Here is a 21,309-nt window from a genome sequence, read left to right as displayed (position 1 = left end):
TTCACATCTGCAATAAACACATTTTGCATTAACATATGCAATTCAATATATTTTGCAATTCAATATATACCATATGAAATCAATGCATTATACACAATAAATACATTCCTGTAGGGAAAAAAACATGTTAAATACATAGCAACAATGCATATAAACAATCTAACATAGTAAATACAATACCTTTTTCATGGAATGCCTCCTGACATTCTATGTACATATAATCTCTATACTCTCTATACTCTTACCTATATATATCACTCTTTTACTGCCACCCAGGCTGGCAAGGTAAGGGATCTTCACACTTGGCTTGGTCTGGATGGTCTCCTGTGGCTCCTTTTGGGAGTACATGACTCCCATGGTTACGCCAGCAGGTTCATTGGAACACAGAAGCCCCCTCACCATGACAAGGTGACAATCCATCAAGGGAGAAAACCAGCAGGTACCAGTCAGTTCCTCTACAATGCCAAGCTTAATTCTGTAACATTTGAAAATGCTGAGCATTTCTGCTCCCTTGGCAGCCACCTCTCCACAAAAATCAACACTGACACTGTAATACAGTGTCAATGCAGACTGTGGCCAGGAAATCAGAAGACACTTACTTCTTGGGAGGAGAGCAATGTCCAATCTCGATAAAATAGTAAAGAGTAGAGACATCACACTGACAACAAAGGTCCGCATAGTCAAAGCCATGGTATTCCCTGTAGTAACCTACGGATGTGAGAGCTGGACCTTAGGGAAGGCTGAGCGAAGGAAGATAGATGCTTTTGAACTGTGGTGTTGGAGGAAAATTCTGAGAGTGCCTTGGACTGCGAGAAGATCCAACAAGTCCATCCTCCAGGAAATAAAGCCCGACTGCTCATTGGAGGGAAGGATACTAGAGACAAAGTTGAAGTACTTTTGCCACATCATGAGGAGACAGCAAAGCCTAGAGAAGACAATTATGCTGGGGAAAGTGGAAGGTAAAAGGAAGAGGGGCCGACCAAGGCAAAGATGGATGGATGGCATTCTTGAAGTGACTGGACTGACCTTGAAGGAGCTGGGGGTGGTGACGGCCGACAGGGAGCTCTGACGTGGGCTGGTCCATGAGGTCACGAAGAGTCGGAGACGACTGAATGAATGAACAACAAACTGTAATACAAGACTGCCTGAGCTCTGCGAGTGCAGCGTTCTTCTGAATGAAGCATAAAGTATTTGAAGATCAGGACATCGGTAGAAATACCATGATGCTTGTTTACAAAGCTATTGTCCTTCCAACCCTGTTATACGCCTCACTCAATGTCACACTCAACTCCTGAGATGATTCCCTCAGCGATGACTCCGAAAAATCCTGCAAATCTCTTGGGAAGAAGAAGACAGGCAGACATATTATTATTATTATTATTATTATTATTATTATTATTATTATTAAACTTTATTTGTACCCCGCTAGCATCTCCCGAAGGATTCGATGTGGCTTACACAGGCCGAGGCCTCAACACACAACATCACAATACAATCTAAGCAAATCAAACAATTAAAACAGAATAAAGCAAAGTGAACAACAGGCACAATACACTAAAACACAATAAAACTGGGCCGGGCCAGAGTAAAGGGTACAAGAATTAAAAGTGCTGATGTGACAGGAGGTGTATATAAGACTTCTAGGGCAAGTGCAATGTGCGATGTGCAGCAATCATTGGTTCTGGTAAAGTGCTTATGGGACTTGGTAGTGGAGATTTCCTAATCTGGGAAAGTGCATCGGAAAAGCCAGGTCTTCAGGTTCTTTCTGAAGACAGCCAATGTAGGGGCCTGTCTAAGGTCTTTGGGGAGGGTGTTCCAGAGTCAGGGGGCCACCACGGAAAAGGCCCTGCCTCGCGTCCTCACCAAGTGCACTTGCGACACAGGTGGGATCACGGGCAGGGCCTCTCCAAATGACCGAAGTGAATATGTGGGTTCGTAGATGGAAATGCGGTCACGCAGGTAGGCTGGTCCCAAACCGTTCAGGGCTTTGTAGGTAAGCACCTGCACCTTAAATTGGGCTCGAAATATAAACGGCAGCCAGTGGAGCTCCTTAAACAGGAGGGTTGACCTCTCTCTGTAAGGGGCCCCAGTTAGCATCCTGGCTGCTGATCGTTGGACCAGTTGGAACTTCCGAGCCGTCTTCAAGGGCAGCCCTACATAGAGCGCATTGCAGTAATTCAATTTGGAAGTGACCAAGACATGGACCACTCCGGCCAGATCCGCCTTCGCAAGGTACGGTCGCAGTTGGTGCATGAGTCTCAGTTGTGCGAAAGCCCTCCTAGACACCGCCGACGCCTGAACCTCAAGCATAACCGATGAATCCAAGAGGACTCCCAAACTGCGGACATGTGACTTCAGGGGGAGTGTAACCCTGTCCAGCACAGGTTGCCACCCTATACCCCGGTCAGGTTTACGATCGACCAGAGGGACCTCTGTCTTGTCGGGATTGATCTTCAGCTTGTTCCTCCTCATCCAGATAGACACAGCGGCCAGGCACTCGTCCATCACCCGAGAGGCCTCCTTGGAATTAGGTGGAAAGGAGTAGTAGAGCTGTGTGTCATCTGCACCTAGCTCCAAAACTTCGGATGACCTCTCCCAGCGGTTTCATGTAGATGTTAAAAAGCATGGGTGACAGAATAGAGCCTTGCTGGACCCCACAGGTCAACAGCCAGGGGTCTGAGCAGGCGTCTCCCAGCTTCACCATCTGGGATCGACCCTCCAGGAAGGATCGGAGCCTTGACATAACCGTGCCCCCGAGACCCATCCCAGAGAATCGTCCCAGAAGGATACCATGATCGATGGTATTGAAAGCCGCTGAGATGTCCAAGAGAACCAACAGAGTCACACTCCCCTGTCCAGCTCTCTACGGAGGTCATCCACCAAGGCGTCCAAGGCTGTCTCGGTACCGTGACCAGGCCTGAAACCGGACTGTGACTGATCTAGGTAGTTGATGTCATCTAAAAAGCCCTGGAGCTGGGAGACAACCAACCGCTCCAACACCTTACCCAAAAAAGGAAGGTTGGAGATCGGTCTGAAATTGTTCAGCACCGGGGAGTCAAGGGACACCTTTTTAAGGAGTGGACAAACCACAGCTTGTTTCAGGAGAGATGGAAAAAACCCCTGCTTCAATGATGCATTGATGATCGACCCAAACCAGTCAACCAACCCCTCCCTGGCCGATTTAATTAACCAGGACGGGTAAGAGTCCTGAGCCAAAGTGATTGCCCTCACAGCCCCAAGGGCCTCCTCCATGGTCTCAGGAGGAACAAGCCTAAAAGAATCCCACAAAATTGGACAAGCAGATGCCTCAATCACCTCCTCTGGTACTGCAATGAAATTGGAGTCGAGCTCAAGGCGTATCTGAGCGACTTTGTCTGCAAAATGGTGTGCGAAATCGCAACACCGAGTTTCCAGGTCAAGAACCTCCTCCACCACAGGTGTCTGAAGGAGCTCCCCAATGATCCGGAACAACTCCGATGATCTATTTGCTGCAGACGCTATACGGGTAGTCGTATAGTACTCTTTGGCTACCCGTATAGCCACGGTATACGCCCTAAGAGAGGCTGTAGCCCGTGCTCGATCAGTCACGTCCCCGAGAACTCCTCCATGTGCGCTCTAGCCCCCTCCTTGGATGCTTCATCACAATCAGTTCCCCGGTGAACCAGGGAGACGGCTTGTCATGACGCAATGTGATGTGGCGTTCAGGAGCGATCGTATCTATCGCTCTAGTCATTTCCCTATTGTAGAGATCGACCAAGGCGTCGACAGGATCGCCAGGCTCCATGGCAGGAAAAACCCCAAGATTCTTCAGGAATCCCTCCGGATCCATCAGTCTCCTGGGGCGAACCATCTTAATTTGTCCTCCACCCCTGCGGAGGTTTAGGGTCGCAGAGAGCCTAAAAATGACCAGATAGTGATCAGACCATGACACAGGAAGGATGTTTTGTTCTTCCACTCTGATCATTCCAATGTCCGCCACAAAAACTATGTTGAGTGTGTGTCCAGCCTGATGGCTAGGGCCAGATATAATTTGTGATAGCCCCCATGGTCGTCATGGCGGCCATGAAATCCTGAGCTGCACCAGTCAAGGGGTTTTCAGCATGAATGTTGAAGTCTCCCAGCACAATCAGGTGCTGGGAGACCAAGGCCGAATTGGAGACCACCTCTGCTAGCTCAGTCAGGGAAACTACTGGGTTGCGGGGTGGGCGGTACACCAGCAGAAACCCCACGCTATCACGGTTCCCCACCCTCAGGTGGACACACTCAAACCCAGATGCTTGCGGAACAGAGCATCTGACCACGACGATGGAATGCCGATAGACAACTGCAACCCCTCCTCCCCGCCCCCCCAGCCTGGCTTGCTGATGCACTCCGAAGCCCGGTGGGCACAGCTGAGTGAGATTTACTCCCCCCAGCTCGTCCAACCAGATCTCGGTAATGCAAGCCAGATCCGCACCCCCCCCCTTCTAGGACCAGGTCCTGAATGGCAGCGGTCTTACCATTGACGGATCTGGCGTTAATCAGCAAGACCTTAAGGCTGAGGGGACTGCCATGGGGCCTACCAATTCCTACCTTCTCCAGGGTCACAAATACTCTGTTGCACTTCTCCCTGGGGCGTCGGTGACCTGCAAATCTCCTCCCCCACACGACCTGGATGGCGCCCCCCTCCTCCGGTCCCCCCTCCCCCCCTACATGGTTGGAATCTGTGGCTAGTCAACTTTCAAAAAAAGTAAGGCTGGAGTATAGTCTCCCTTGGGCTTCGGGCAGGGATGTTTCCAATGTTAAACTAGAAAGAGAGCCATCGAGGGAACTGAGTGGACTAAACAGGGGAAGTGTTCTTGGGCAGGAAAGTGTGGCTGATTGTGTGGCTGATTGTGTGGGGACAACTGGAACAGATGGGGTTTCAAATTGGTACAAACCAGGAGGGGGGGCCCTAACCGGGGAGCTATCTGTGGATTTTTCACAGGGACCTGATGGAACAAGGCGAGAAGGTACCACTATGTCGATTAGGGGGTGGATATGAGGGTCCACAGCTACCCTTCTGATGGTAATACCCCATTTCTTTAGGCAGGATAGCATTGCCAGTAGCTCGCCAAGCCATAAATTGTCTTCTGGTGTAATTAGAAGACAAGTGGAGCGGTCAAGTGACTGGTAGTCCCTCCGCAGCCAAGTTATGGCTTTCAACCTTATTTCCCATGGTTTTTTCGATAGGATTTGGGCCAAGGAATCACAAACCGCCCTCCTAGAGGTCCATCTGCCTCTATTGATCATAAGGTCGGCAATGTCCACCGCAAAATTGTCTGTCATTAGGAGATGTCGGTCCTGAGCAGAAACTGCGGTTGGCTGAACCCTAGGTTCTGGTGTTAAATTGGCAGTTGTCCCCTGAATGTCCATAGAAGTCCTCCGCCAGTCGAAGATGTTATCATTTCCATGCATACCCAACAACCCTCCCCTTCCCTCAGTCATATCATCCATCCCTCCTTCCATCCCAAAATCCGATGAGCCTTTCTCTCCATTTAAACACAAGTCCTTGGCCAAGTCTGCACATAAGGAGTTTTCTGCCCTTGGGAAATCAGATTGCACTGAAGTTCTAGTGATATAGGCAAGTCATCTAAAGATATGATCCATTTTATCGTTCAAAATCTTAACAACAAAAGATTAAATGATTCTCCCAGGAGGTCGTAAAAGTGATAGATCATTCTTCACACGAGACTCTTGTTTCGGCCATTCCTATGTCTATAATAAGTAGGTACCACTCACACCACTAACACCCGTCCACTCTTACCAACCCTCACTCAATGGCAACCTACATCACAATCAATCACTCCTTCAACCATATCACAACATCTCACACTCTCCTCATTCTTCCACAATTTCCCTCGCCAATCAACACTAACCTTCACACTCTCTCTACACTCGCCAATCAACACTAACCTTCACACATCCATATACCATCCACACCTTCCTATGTCTTCACTTTCCTATCAACAGTCAGTCTCATGTGCTCTCCTAGGTTCACTTCAAACAGATCGCCTATCTAGCCCTGTCCTATGCTATCAATCTCCTATGTATAATCCTATTCCTTCTCTCATCCTCCTGTCACAATCAACAGCCAACACATACAACCACGTACAACATACAACATACAGCCAGCTATACCTACCACAAACGCTAATCAGAAAAGAGGGAAAGTAGAGAGCAAAATAAAATAAAGATAAAGAAGCAAGAAGGCGACATGGAATCCTGATGGTGAGGCCCAAAGGTCTCACTTTCTAGCCCCTTCCCGAAGAAGCAGGCCTGAAGTTAAGTGAAGCCCCGCTGTATCTTCACCCCCTCCCCACCCAGTGAGGGGGGGGGGCAGCGATGAATGATTGCAGCCTGGAGCTCTTCGGCCCTTCCCAGATGGCAAAGTGGGGCCCGATGGATAATCCCGGTCGAATTACTCACTCTTCCAATCTGGCAGGGGAGAAATGGCGGCTTGGGCGCAGCCCAGTCGACAGGCCGCAAGTAGCTGACACTCTTCTTGCTTTCTCCTGAGCTAGCAAGAGGGAGACCGCAGCAGTGCGGCCAGGCAGCTCTCTGGCCCCTTTCGTAAGGTGACAAAGGAGGGGGCCTGTTAGTTCACAGCCAGATTAACTCACCCCTCCCGGACCGGCGAGGGGGAGTAATCGGCTTGGCGGCGATACATATAAAAGACATATGGGAACATCTGGAAAGACCACAATCACTGAAGCAATACTCCTCCACCATCAACTCCACTGGACTGCAGGTCACGTGGTTCGAATGCCCAGAGATCACTATCTCCCAAAGCAGTTACTCTCCTCCCAACTGAAGAACAGAAAACAGAAGGTTGGTGGGCAGGAAAAGAGACTGAAAGATGAGATTAAAGCTAACCTTAAAAACTGTGGCATAGACCAAGAACTCAAAAGCCCTGGCCCTTGAGTGTCAGAACTGGAGGCCAGCTGTGACCAGCAATTCTGTGGAATTCAAAGAGGCTTGTATGGAGGGAGAAATGTGTCAAGAAGAAGGCATGTCAAGCATACTCTTGATGGGACCACCTTCCATCTGGAAACTGATGTGAAAGAATGTGCGGATCAAGAATAGGTCTCCACAGTCACCTATGGATCCACCACCAAGACCCTATATTTGGAAGGCCATCCTACTTGGACACAAGTGATCGCCGATGATGAGCATTAATGCAGTTTGACACCACTTCAACAACCATGGGCTTCATGCTCTGTAATCTTGGGAGATACAGTTTGGTAAGCAGAGAAAACTAATGAGCTTGACAAACTACAACTTCCATGATTGCACTGTATGGAGCCACGTCTGCTAAAGTGGGATCAAGATACATAGTCGTTATTAATTTTTTTGGTTTTATTTATTTTGTATCAAAAGCATTGCATAAATTAGTATAAAACTGATAAAAATAGAAGGAGCGCAGGCGGCTAAATATCTTTTGACCAAAAACGGGCAACAGCAATGGCATTGTCTGTAGCCTCCAACAATTCTTCCTCTGTACATGAGGGATGGCATAGTGGGCAAGCATACAGATGCGGAGTTGTCTGTTCTGCTCCACAGTCACACAAGCTGTGGGATTCTTTTAGGTAGCGCCATTTTGCCAGGTTGTCTTTTCATCTGCCCACTCCGCTTCTGAGTCTGTTCAGGGACTTCTAAGTTGCCTTTTGGGGTAAAAATTAGTGACACACATATCTCCCCCTCCAAAGTCCTTTGCTAACTCTTGTGATGTACTATTTCTGTGGTTTTGGCTCCAATATGCCCCCATCCCAAAGGGCGACTGGTAATCGGAAGTCTCAATAGGAGCCCCCTGAAAATTTGACTTCTCCCCTTTGGTTTTCCTTTTGGCTTCTGTTGCCAACAAAGGGGAAGGGACTATAAGAGAGGAAGGGAAGGAGCGCCCTCTGCTGGAGAAGCGGGCAATTGCAAACACAACTTTAAGCAGCTGAGCATCACTGCAAAAAAAATTTAGGACAGTGGTCCTCAACCTTCCTAATGCTGCAGCCTCCTAGGTTGTGAACAGGATCCAGAATTAGACTAAGGAAGACACATCCCAACAGAGTTCAGTAGAGGAGGGATGCTGGGTGCCGAAAGCAGTCTCCATCCATCCTGTTAAATCAGTGTTTCTCAACCTGGAGGTCGGGGCCCCTAGGGGGATCACGAGGGAGTGTCTGAGGGGTTGTCAAAGACCATCAGAAAACACAGTATTTTCTGTTGGTCATGGGGGTTCTGTGTGAGAAGTTTGGCTCAATTCTATCATTTATGGGGTTCAGAATGCTCTTTGATTGTAGGTGAACTATAAATCCTAGCAAAGTCTATTTTCTCCAAACTCCACCAATGTTCACATATTTATTTATTTATTTATTTACTTTGCTTGTATACCGCTCTTCTCAGCCCTTAGGCGACTCAGAGCGGTTAACAACAATTTCAATATATACAGTACAAAATCATTGGATATTTAAAAGCATAGCGATTAAACATCAAACATCAATACATAAATACATCACATATGGGCATAATGAGTGTTTGTGCGAAGTTTGGCCCAGATCCATCATTGTTTGAGTCCACTGTGCTCTCTGGATGTAGGTGAACTTCAAGTCCAGAACTCAAGATTTGTTGGGTTTCATCCCTGAACTGCATAAGTCTCCAGTCCTCAATGAGTAGCTAGACTTAGATATAGGACTAGAGTGGGGGATTCCTTTCCCCACATTCCTATGCATGATTTTCCCATAAGGGGCTTTATCTTTACTCTTCTTGCTTGCCATTACCTCCCCCCACCCCCACCCCCCTTGAAGATGTAGCAATGAAATCTCAGTGGGGATGAGGTACTTTCCTCTTTAAAGGTATTTTTATTGCCCTGGGTTTGGCCATGTGGTCATTCTCCATTTCACCCTTTCTGCTGCCTTTGTCTTCCTTCCAGTGAGGATGTATTTTGCCATTCTCCAGGCAAAATGTAGCTGCATGGATACTTTTGATATTTTATCTTTTTTTTACCTTCCTAAGAATATTAGCTTAGTAAGCTAATTAGCTACAAGATCTTTTCTATCTGGGTTGTATTTCTGGAATGTATTTCTTTTGTTGAATAAATATTTTGAACCTAAAGATTTGTCTCTGCAATCCTGTACCATCCTGTTCAATGGAAGCTAATCCTGATTCACCACACGTAAGTTTCTGCTGGTTATGAAGTCTGCTTCTAGCACTCTGCTATATTTTTAGTGGAATCACTCCAAGTTAGGGTTATTTTTTGAGCCTGACAGCTCCAATTTGTAACAAGTTCAATATCCACCAAACCTTCCCATTATTTCTGTTGGCGATAGGAGTTCTGTGTTCCAGGAACTCCCATCGTTGGTGGAGTTCATGCTCTTTGATTGTAGGTGAACTATAAATCCCCGCACCTACAACTCCCAAATGACAAAATCAATCCCCTCCCCCAATCTCACCAGTATTCATATTTGGGTGTATTAGGTATTTGTGCCAAATTTGGTCCAGTGAATGAAAATGCATCCTAAATATCCGATATTTACATTACGATTCATAACAATAGCAAAATTAGAATTATGAAGTATCAAAATAATTTTATGGTAGGGGTCACAACATGAGAAACTGAATAAAGGGGTTGTGACATGAGGAAAGTTGAAAATCACTGTGTTAAATGCCTTGGAAGGAACTGACCCTGGGGTTTATAAATAGTCTCTGTGTGTGGGTGCCAAGGCCAGCCATCCGGCTACTGGATGCCAGGCTTAGCTTGAGGATGGACAGATGCCAAGATGTAAATAGACCATACCTCGCTTCCGAGGAGTAAGGCAGCCATTGGATGGCTTCCAAAGCAGAGCCAGCTGTTTCAAGCAGCTCAGTCCGATGAGCATCCAAGCAATTCCAGCTCATGCTTTTCTGGCTGGGATCTTACGCACGCTTCATGTGAGATGATAGTACAACCCCTGGTGGCGCAGTGGGTTGGAGCGCTGAGCTAATGAAGTTGCTGACCGAAGGGTTGTATGTTCGAATCTGGGGAGCGGCGTAAGCTCCTGTTAGCCCCACCTTCTGTGAACCTAGCAATTTGAAAACATGCAAATGTGAGTAGATCAATAGGTACCGCTCTGGCAGGAAGGTAAGGGCACTCCATGCAGTCATGCTGGCCACATGACCTTGGAGATGTCTATTGACAATGCCAACCAGCTTAGAAATGGGGATGAGCACCCCCCCCCCCCCCCGAGTCAAATACTACTGGACTTAAAGTCAGGGGAAAATCTTTACCTTTAAAGAGAACAGCAAGCCCTATTGCAATGAATGGCTTTTGCTGGAAGCTTACCATGGATTTTTTTTCATGTCAGGAGCAACTTGAGAAATTGCAAGTCAATTCTGGTGTGGGAGAATTGGCTGTCTGCAAGGACGTTACCCAGTCGATGCCTGGATGTTTTTGATGTTTTACCGTTCAGTGGGAGGTTTCTCTCATGTCCCTGCATGGAGAGCTGAAGCTATCCGAGGGAGCTCATCCGCGCTCTCCCCAGATTCGAACCTCCAAACCATAGAATAGAAATAATAAAGTTTGATATGCAATGACTCAATGTTATGGGACTCACATTTTCATATTTTTCAAACTGCTAGGTTAGCAGAAGCTGGGTATAACAGCAGGAGCTCACCCCACTCCCCGGATTCGAACCACCAAACCTTCGGTCATGTAAGGACCTGGAAAACATGATCAAACTCCTGGCTGCGGAGAAAGTCATGCAGCAACGAATTGTTGGAAGATACTGCCTCTCAAAAGTAGAAGAGAACAAGGCTCTAGGATATGAAAATGCTACAAGCTTTACATATACTAAAGGTCTGCAAATCCCCTTAGCAAGGATGGGGGTGTAACCGGGGTCACTGTCTCTGGGATGCCACTATCTTGGCCCAGACAGACATGGAACCAGAGACACAGAACTGCCTACTAGATAATAATAGTCTCATCCAACCTTCGCTCATCCAACATTCTGTATTATCTAACACAATCTGCCTCCCACCCGTATTCACTACTGCTTCAATACATTGCAATGTTTTGGTGCTAAATTCTTATTGAATGGCTTTTTCTGTCTATTTGTTGTAAAACATGATGTTTTGTTGTTTGATTTGTAAAATCATAACATAATTTGACATTTAATAGGCTTTTCCTTAATCCCTCATTATCCAACATTTTCGCTATCCAACATTCTGCTGGACTATTTATTGGATAAGTGAGACTCTACTGTAATAACATTTTATGTCCTGCCCCTCTCTTCCTGAAGGGACTCAGGGTGGCTCACAATACTACGAGGGTTGAATGAAAAGTAATGCCTCCACCTTCATAACTCAACAGATAGCAGTACTGGTATGTGGCAGTACTGATATGTGGCAGGTACTGGCTTGTTCAGTAGTCTCTCCTCTACAGTTCCATTTTGGCAGGAAGCCTTAGCATTGAACGGTTGTTTTGTTAAAGTGCGAAGTATGGAACTCTGTGCAGATGGTCGATCAATGCGACTTAAGCAACGTGCAGTCATTGAATTCTTGACAGCAGGTGTCACTCCAAAGGAGATTCATCAGAGAATGCAAGCTGTTTATGGCGATTGTGTTGATGTTTTGTGCTTCACTGGGTAAGTTTAAAGATGTTGAGGTGGGAATATCTGACTTGCATGACAAACAAAGAGTTGGACGTTCTGTGACAGCAACCATTGAGTTTCACAAGCTAAAGGTTGACAGATGGATTCAGGATGCCGTCGTATCACTCAGAGAGGAATTTCAAGCATAATCCTCATTTTACAAGAATGTTGGGTCACATTATTAATTTGCTTGGCTATCGGAAGATCTGTGTATGATGGGTTGCGGAAACAGTTTCAACTTCTTCCGTGATGGCTTCAGAAACCTTGTTCATCGTAGGTAGAAATGTATCCAATTGTCTGGTGATTATGTGAAAAAGTGAATAGTGGTAGTTAAAGAGCACATTCTAAGGATTATTTCTGTGTTTGATTTATTAAAATATTCACATCCAAACCCAAGTAACTAAGGTGGAGGCATTGCTTTTCATTCAACCCTCGTAGATCCACCATGGCGGAAAAGGAAGCACTGCATGATTTAAGCTGACAACAAGGCAGACAAGCTGGTGCTCTCTGGGACTAAATGCTCAAAATCCCAACCCAACATTATAGTCAGCGCAGTTTAGAACAGAGGGCACTACACACAGCAAGTTCCTTGTCTCTTAAAGATAACTTTAGACTGTACCAAAGCTTTCTATGAGTATACTTATGTGGGGGAAGGAGCAAATATGTCTTAAATGGTGTAGCCAATTCTTCCTCATGTTGGGATTTATCCCCACACTACCCAAGTCTCAAGTCCTCAATGTGGAGCAGTTATTTAGTATAGACTAAGGTTTTCCCTTCCTCCATGTCTCCTGTATGACAGTTGGAAATGTATATTTGTCTTCTATTCCTGCTCTAACTATGATTGGTTGTGTAGATTGGATACTTTTCTACTGCAAGCTTTCTGAATCTGATTTCTGCCTTCGTGCATTTTAATATGGAGAGCATGTGCTGTGTGCTTTGAGATCTCTCTCTGCTTGTGTGTCAGAAAGATGTAGTGATTTGTGTTTCTCCCTCTCTTTCAAACCTTAGAAGAGATGGGTGTTAGAGTAGCTCAGACCCAGTTCTTAACTATTAAGAAATGCAGTTATTTATTATTGTAAATAAACCTTTTGTGATTTTTTAAAGACTGGACTCTGCATGTTTGCCTCAGGCTCTGAATTCTTTACAACCACATTACCTAGCACTTCACGCTCTGCGTGCTGTGAGCTGATGCTCAACTTTAGTATCCTGTTTATTTTTGGAGGCTCTGCTGTAGGGGTTTTCCCTAACTGCTGTTCTGACCAGAGTGAAGAGAGAGGGGGGCGGAAGACAGTTCCATCTTGTCTCCTGCCTATATCATCAGTGGGGAGGCCTCCCCCGCCCAGAACTAACTGCTGCTCAGGCCAGACTGAAGAGAGAGGGGGCTACTGTTGAAGACAGTTCCATCTTGTCTCCTGTGCTTTACTAATAATATCTTGTATATACATATAATACTTATATTATAATATAATACAATATAATAACAAAGTATAATTATATATTTTATATTACATGTAATATTACTAATAACATTACAATATAATGGTGCAGTACAATATAGTAATATATAATACTGATATTGTACTATGCTAATAATTTAATATATTGTATGTATATATATCCTGTAAGCCGCTCTGAGTCCCCTTCAGGAGGAAAAGGGTGGCATATAAATGTCATAAATAAATAAATAAATAAAAACAAAAACTCAAGAGTTGCCTGGCTTGTTCTGAATGTCATTGAAATTATCTCAGAGAGGACATTTGGGAGAGAAATTATAAGGCACTTCAGGACAACCTTATGTTTTCATGATCATGCCTCACCACACCAATATTGTGTAGATAGCAGGTCTAATGCCAATTCTGCGACTGTTTGAGCCAGAGAAGTGGAATGTGACTAAAGAAATAAGGCCGTGTGTCACCCTAAGCAAACGTTTTCACCAAGATATCTTGCTTGGTTTATACTACATTGTGTTCTCATTCCTAAAAATCACAACATTTGTCCCACTCATGCCTCCCCCCCCCCCATTCTTCATTTCTTGTACTTTTAAGGACCAAAGTGGGAAATGTAGTTTAAAGCAAGAGAGAAGGAAGGTTAACGAGGTTTCCAGAGATATTCTGGGATGGGGCATGGCAGTCTTTGAAGGAAAAATAAAGGGAAGTGGATCAGCTTTGGAGAATCCATCTGTGGGGAATTAGTTTAGTAAGAACACAGCTAAATGAGATAATTCACCAACAGAAAAAAGAGTGTCAATAGGAGCCCCTGGTGGTGCTGTGGGTTAACCCACTGAGCTGCTGTACTCGCTGACTGAAAGGTTGGCGGTTCAAATCCAGTGAGCAGGGTGAGCTCCCAATGTTAGCCCCAGCTTCTGTCAGCCTAGCAGTTTGAAAACATGCAAATGTGAGTAGGTACTACTTCTGTGGGAATGTAATGACGCTCCATGCAGTCATGCCATCTACATGACCTTGGAGGTGTCTATGGACAACGCCGGCTCTTTGGCTTAGAAATGGAGATAAGCACCAACCAGAGTCGGACATGACTAGACTTAACGTCAAGGGAAAACCTATGCAGCATTGCTTTTTTAGAAATGGCACCTGTCACAAGCCAGATATGGGAAAGGACGGGTTTCTGAACAGGCCGCTAACCAAGGGAGGTTCCTGTCCATACAGCACACAAATGGATGAGATGGGAAGGGGATGACACTGACCAAGTCTGGCAAATGTTTGTTCTCACACACAATTCTTTCAGGGTTCTCGGCCTAAACCTGGGCATTACAAGGCATGTCAACATAGAAGTGCAACCCCGGACTTCCCCTTTGCCATGGGAAATTTTCAGAGAAGTGTGAGAATAAAACCAGGTTTCCAAAGAGCAGCAACATCAGGTCTTTTTACTAGTTCGAGTCCATGAAACCATCAAGCCCTGCGTCGGGGCAGTCTCCATTGTTACAGCCATTTCTGTCTTTCACTGCATGTGGAAGAAATAAAGTATTAGATTTCAGAGCCAGGAAAGTTAAATCTCTGCCTCTCCATAGCCATGTTAACTAAGCCACCCAGGTTTATCTGGCCAGCTCTTCACAATCAGGTTTTAGATGCAAATGCTCATCATCATCAGTCTTTTGGGATGAAAGAGATATTGAAAGAGGAATGCCCATGGGGGGCAGCTAGGAGCAGAGCAGAGCAGGCAAAGCCAAGCTTTGGATACAGACCACTGCAGACTCCATTCCATAACCCTACCCTAGTTTACATTTCTTTCTTTATTGAGTATTTAACACCCTGTCTGCAATCTTTGTTTGCATAGGCAAGGCCTCCTACCATCCTGGCTAGGCAGCAGCACTGGAGAGAGGGGGTGGCAACCAGTTTTTACACTTTGCTCACTGACAATGTGGAAAAAACAAATCCCAGCACAGACTAGGTGCTGCTAGGAGGCAAAACGCAACAGGATGCGCAAAAGAGGGACAAGGCAAAGGTGGAGAAACAGCAGCAGCAGTTTAAGAAAAGCCACTCCTGCCCCTGCGGCGTGTCCTACGCTGTGCATAGTGGAGACGGTGCAGTCGCTCATCAGAGTCCAAACGGGGCAAACTAGATTTCCCTTCAAACCAATGAACAAAAAACAAAATTGAGGGGAGGAGGGGCGATTCGGGTTTAGCTGGTCCGGCAGTGGACCTGCCTCTCAGAGCTGTCTTCGTCATCTGAGCCTCCTCCGGCTCTACTGCCAGTCAGTCCTGTGATCCGGTAGCCCATGTTCAGCAACATCATCTCCAAGGGGTCAGCATTCATTCGTCTCTGGTTGGCCTGAGAAGCTCCTTCCATGTCTTCCACCACCCGTCCATTCAAGGCCTCACTCTGCAAAAGAGGAGAAAGAGTGACAGATATGGTCAGCTGCCGGGAACTGACTAGACATGGCTGCTTTTACTGATCTCATTAAGCATTTTGGAATTACATCTTCTAGAGCAGAGGCATCACACTTGGGGTCCTCCAGATGTTTCCCCAAAAGTCCCATTCAGCTTGTCCAATGGCCATTAATTCCAGGATTTGAAGTCCAAAACACCTAGAAGTCCATTCATTTGACAACACTAATCTAGAGCAGTGTTGCTCAGCCTGGGGGTTGGGACCTCAGGCGGGCGGGGGGAGGGGATCATGAGGGGTTTCAGAGGGGTTGCCAAAGGCCATCAGAAAACAAATAAAATCTAGGATGGAATTGTCTCCGTATGAAAGCCTTTGTGAAGGACATTGGCAGGGCTCTTGTATGTGTTCATAGCACTCACTATAACCTGTGATGTCATTGGAGGGAGGGCCATTGGTATCTCCTGAGTAGTGGGAGCTATAGCTATTTGTGGAAGTGGGAGTTGTCTGTGGAAAGTGGACACTTCAGCCACACACACATACATATTTTCACTTTTATTTTTCACTTTATTATGTGTATAGATTACTGTTGTTGTCATTACTCTAAAACGGAGACTCAAATGTTGGGGTAACTATAGGTTGAGCATCCCTTATCTAGAATTCTCCAAAACTGTCCACATGGCATAGTTGAGATAGTGACACTTTTGCTTCTGATAGTTCAATATACACACACTTTGTTTCATGCATAACATTACTAAAACAATACATAAACCACCCCCAGATTCCCCCCTCTGGAAATGGCATTCTAAAACTCTTCCTGGCTTTACTCTGCCCTACTGCCCTACTCAAGTTCTGCCTATATTCTCACCTCTGGCCGGGGATTCCACAGACGGACAACAGGGTCAATGCCGCTGGTGGCCAGAAAGCAGTAGCTAGGATGAGGCTGCAGGCAATTGACTATAGACTCGTCGCCTTGCAGAACCCGCACCAAGTTGGTCGTTTCTTTCTCCCAAATGAAGAAAGAGCCATCATCAGAGCCACTGACAATGTACTGCGCATTGCTAGGAGGAAGGACAGCAGGCAATTAATGAAGTGGCAAGCAGAAGCATCACACGCCAGGGCTAGGGATCATAGAATGGTAGAGTTGGAAGAGACTCATGGGCCATCCAGCCCAACTCCCAAGAAGCAGGATGTGAAGTAGTGAGGGAAGGAGGGTATTTCTTTATTTAAGAAAAACCTCTTTACTCTTATTAGGATTCAGTTTCTTCTTTTATATTTGCTGGGACTTTCTGTGTGCAGTTTAACCTTTGTACAGGCACTGCGACACACTTCTGTATAACAAAGTAACACAGTTTATTTATAACTTCAGGCTCCAAACGCTTGTGGTTACATTTGTGTTTTGTTGCAATCTTAAGACTTACAGTCTCTCACAAACAGGAATCCCTAACTCTCTAACTCTACCTCACAAACAGCAAATCCTAACTAACACTTTTGACTCTCTAACTGCCTATTTTTAAACTTTGGCTCCTCCCCTTCGGAATGTTTAGCTCGGCTCTCCCCAACTGTCATTTTGGCCTAGCAACCTTTTCAAATCCTGGGCCTACGCTAATCTGCATATGACCAATCGGCTTCCATATGTAAATGAATCCTATCTCTGCTGTTGCTACCCTGTCTGTGTCTATTCTTCCCTATCTACCATATGTAAATATAGAGCTATACACCAAAAATTTAACATAGAGTAGCAATTTCGCTACACAGGGAAATTGCATTCAAAGCACCCCTGACAGATGGCCATCCAGCATCTGTTTAAAAGCCTCCAAAGAAGGAGTCTCCATCACATCCTGGGGCAGAGAGTTCTACTGCTGAACAGCTCTCACAGTCAGGGATTTCTTCCTAACGTTCAGATGGAATCTCCTTTTTTATAGTTTGAAGCCATTGTTCCATTGCGTCCTAGTCTCCAGGGCAGCAGAAAACAAGCTTGCTCCCTCCTCCCTATGATTTCTTCTCACATATTTATACATGGCTATCATGTCTCTTCTCAGCCTTCTCAATCAAGTGTGTTTGGATTACAGTTCCTCTTGTCCCTGGGCATCCACATTAGAGGACTTGTACCTCAAATCAAAAAATCCATAATTGAAAAAATTGCATGGTTCAAATAAGGGCTCTAAAATAATAGTGTGAGAATCAGAGCTGGTAATCAGGATTAAGGGGATTTTTGTATTTAAAATTAAAAAACCAAATGCACACTAGCAGTTTGAACCTAAGAACAAAAACTGACAACTAGTAAATAAATAGCAGTGAATAGCCTATAGTTGGAAGTCACCCATACCCTGCACAAGTTTATAGTCCTCATCAAGAAAATAGGTACATGAGTTAGCTGGAGGGGAAAGCACTTGTCCCACTGCCCTCTATGTCTGCACGTGCCTCTCTCTCCTCTCATTCCTTGGTGATGTTAGACTGATATCTCAGGGACACACCTATTTTTATTCAAAGTATCTGAACACATGGCAAGCCCACAAGTCCCCATTCTTATAGAATCACAGAATCAGAGTTGGAAGAGACTTTGTGGGCCATCCAGTCCAACCTCCTGCCAAGAAGCAGGAAAATCACATTCAAAGCACCCCCAACATTCAGCCTCTGCTTAAAAGCCTCCAAAGAAAGAGACTCCATCACATTCCAGGGCAGAGAGTTCCACTGCCAAACAGTTCTCAAGGTTATGTTCAGGTGGATTCTCTTTTCCTGTAGCCATTGTTCCGCGTCCTAGTCTCCAGGGCAGCAGAAAACAAGCTTGCTCCCTCCTCCCTATGACTTCCCCTCACTTACATGGCCATCATGTCTCCTCAATATTCCAGGTGTGGTCTATCCAAGGCAGAATAGAGGGATAGCATGACTTCCCTGGATCTGGACACTAGACTCCTAACAATGCAGGCCAAAATCCCATTGGCTTTTTTTGCTGTTGCATCACATTGTTGTCTCGTGTTTAACTTGTTCCCCATGAGGACTCCAAGATCTTTTTCACACATACTGCTGTTGAGCCAGGCATCATCCCTCATTCTGTATCTTTGCATTTCATTTTTTTCTGCCTAAGTGGAGTATCTTGCATTTGTCACTGTTGAACTTCATTTTGTTAGTTTTGGCCCATCATCTCTCTAATCTGTTAAGATCGTTTTGAATTCTGCTCCTGTCTTCTGGAGTATTGCCTCTCCCTCCCCATTTGGTCCCAACTTGATGATCATGCCTTCTAACCCTTCATCTAAATCATTAATGAAGATGTTGAACAGAACTAGACCCAGAACAAAACTCTGCTTATGGCTTTGGGGAGAATCACCCTCTGGGTTCATTCATGTCACCAATTACAGATCTACCTAACCATCATTTTGCCTAGCCCACATTGAACTAGTTTGTTTGCCAGATGGGGAACCTTATCAAAAGAAGGCCTTCCTGAAATCCAGATATGCTACATCCATGGCATTCCCTATGTCTACCCAGCTTGTAACTCTATCAAAAAACACATAGCAAGCCCCTGACTCTGCCATCTTGTTCTTGTTTTGTGAGCATACAGAGAGTTTATGCCCTAACTTTCAATAAAGACTTTTATATCTTTTAAAGCTTGTTTCTGCTCCTGTAATAGCTGAAGCTTATTGTCTACTGTTGGCTCAAGATGCTTCTGCTAAAACTGCTGTTGTTGTTGCTTTACTTTTTAAATGCTTTTTTCGTTTTTGAAATTACCCAACATTATCATCGGAAAATGTTATTATTTTCCCAGAAAACAAAGCCGGTCAAGGCCAAAACTGTACCTGCTATATATTCTCTGCAAAACAGGTGTGTCTGTACAGGTATAAGCATAAAAACTATTGCTTACACCTGAAAAGAGGATGATTTGGGTTTTCTCTGTTGTTGAAAAGGGAGCCTTCTGCAAAGCAGGGAGCACAGGTGGATGGACACAAAACAATGCATGATGGCATTATAAATACACACAGTGGTAACAACTCTGTAGCTTGAGATAGTTCCCCATACCTGCCAAAAAAGTTTGCCTCCTTGATGTCCGTGGTAGTGTTGCAATGGCCGCAGTATCTGAACTTGTAGTCATAGCTGCGCTCTCTCAGCACCATCTCGTCGTCAGAGATGGAGTCCTTGCGCCCAGTAGCTCGCAACCAGATGGGGCCACTCCCTTTCTTGTCTTCTGCTGAACAAAGCAAAAGGCCATGTTTCACAAGGGCAGAAATCCTTTCTCTCTGCCTCTACTCTTTTGCAGGAAAACCCACTTGCATACTCCTCACCCTTCCTATTCTGGTTTTAGAGATTTAAAAAGAGTTTGAGGTACTGCTATTTCACCAAATCCATTCTGCTAAGTTGGGGTCTGCACTGAGGCCCGCCAGGTCCAAACCACCCTCATCCTCTCAGTGAATGATTTGTGAAGGGTCTAATTTCCTTTCCTGGAACAAATGACTCTTTATGATTGCAGATGTAACTTTTGAAGATTTGACTATTTTTCAGATTTGATAAATATGGTCTCTTTTTGGAACTTCTAAGCCCTTCAGTGTGACTTTATTGGCATTTGACACAGTGGTACATCATTAAATGTAGAAATGTGATTATACAATATTTCTTAAAGGGAGTTGACTAGAGAGAAATGAAAAACCATCAAACAGAGAATTAAATGTCTGTAGAGTTATTACTGCATTTCTCAACCTGGGGGTCAGGAGGTTTCAGAGGGGTCATCAAAGAACATCAGAAAAAAAATATTTCTGATGTTCTTAGGAAGCCATTTGTCAGAGAAGGATGAAGATCTATCTGCCTGCCCCCTCTTCCTTTTTAGAAATAGACTAGCTGTGCCCTGCCACGCGTTGCTGTGGCCTATAGTAAAACTTATCAAAGTTGAGGTAGATATCTGGACTATTATGAAAGAGAGGTACCTACCTATTCCTTCCCCCTTTTCCTCCCCCTTTCTCTACTTTCTTCCTTCTCTCCCTCTTTCTTTCTTTCCTTCTTTCACTACTTGGTTTCATCCTTCTCTATTTCCTTCATTCCCTCCCCCTTTCTTCCTTTGCCTTTCTTCCCTCCCTGTTTGCTTCCTTCTTTCACTTTTTATTTCCTTCTATTTCACCACCATCATAACAATAACAATAATGCAATGCATTGCCTCTGGGACCTGACACCTCTCCCATTCCCCCTAAAAGGGTCTCAGAGGAACAATAGCATAATAATAATAATAATAGAAATAACAACCTTTACCCGCCACGTGTTGCTGTGGCCAATCTTCCCTCTTTCTCTCCTTCTTTCCCTCCCTCCCTCCCTCCCTCCCTCCCTCCCTCCCTCCTTCCTTCCTTCCTTCCTTCCTTCCTTCCTTCCTTCCTTCCTTCCCATCTTTCCATCTCCACTTCTTTCTCTATCTCTTTCCTTCCTTCCCCCTTTTTCTTTCTCTTCTGCTGTCTCTCTTTTCTTTCCTTCCATCTTTCCTTTTCTTTCCTTTTCTTCTTCCTCTAACTTTCCTTCCTTCCCCCTTTTTCTTTACCTCCCTTTCTCTTTCTTCCTTCTTTCCTTCCTTCCTGTCTTTCCTAGATTTTGACAGGGCGGGAAGGGGCGGGGTTTGGAGGTGGCCTGAAATAAAAGGAGGTAAGATTGGGGCAGGGGAGTGATGGAGCGTGGGGTTGCGTGTGTGTGTGCGGCGGCAGGGGGAGTGATGGAGCCTGGGGTTGCGTGTGTGTGTGCGGCGGCGGGGAGAGTGGGGTTGCGTGTGTGTGCGGCGGTGGGGGGAGTGATGGAGCGTGGGGTTGCGTGTGTGTGTGCGGCGGCGGGGGGAGTGATGGAGCGTGGGGTTGCGTGTGTGTGTGCGGCAG

The 21,309-nt window shown here is 45.5% G+C and overlaps 1 protein-coding gene across 3 annotated transcripts in view; it reads right to left on the bottom strand.

Annotated features, from left to right (window-relative positions):
- Positions 1 to 14,485: 14,485 nt before the first annotated feature.
- Positions 14,486 to 21,309, bottom strand: part of LOC137095149 (WD and tetratricopeptide repeats protein 1-like) — a 94,628-nt gene continuing 87,804 nt past the window's right edge. For 2 of the 3 annotated variants that reach the window (XM_067461458.1, XM_067461457.1), the window contains 3 exons: positions 19,487 to 19,655; positions 16,338 to 16,530; positions 14,486 to 15,469 (listed from right to left, as the gene is read on the bottom strand). In XM_067461458.1, the coding sequence (XP_067317559.1) occupies positions 15,269 to 15,469; positions 16,338 to 16,530; positions 19,487 to 19,655 (563 nt within the window). In that variant the 3' untranslated portion in view covers positions 14,486 to 15,268. The remainder of the gene's footprint in view (positions 15,470 to 16,337; positions 16,531 to 19,486; positions 19,656 to 21,309) is intronic. The other variant, XM_067461459.1, reaches the window with a different exon arrangement.

This window comes from Anolis sagrei, chromosome Y, assembly GCF_037176765.1.
Source record: "Anolis sagrei isolate rAnoSag1 chromosome Y, rAnoSag1.mat, whole genome shotgun sequence".
NCBI classification, from domain to species: Eukaryota; Metazoa; Chordata; class Lepidosauria; order Squamata; family Dactyloidae; genus Anolis; species Anolis sagrei.
The sequence above is the reverse complement of the archived record's forward strand: the minus strand, read 5'-3'. Positions and strand labels throughout refer to the sequence as shown.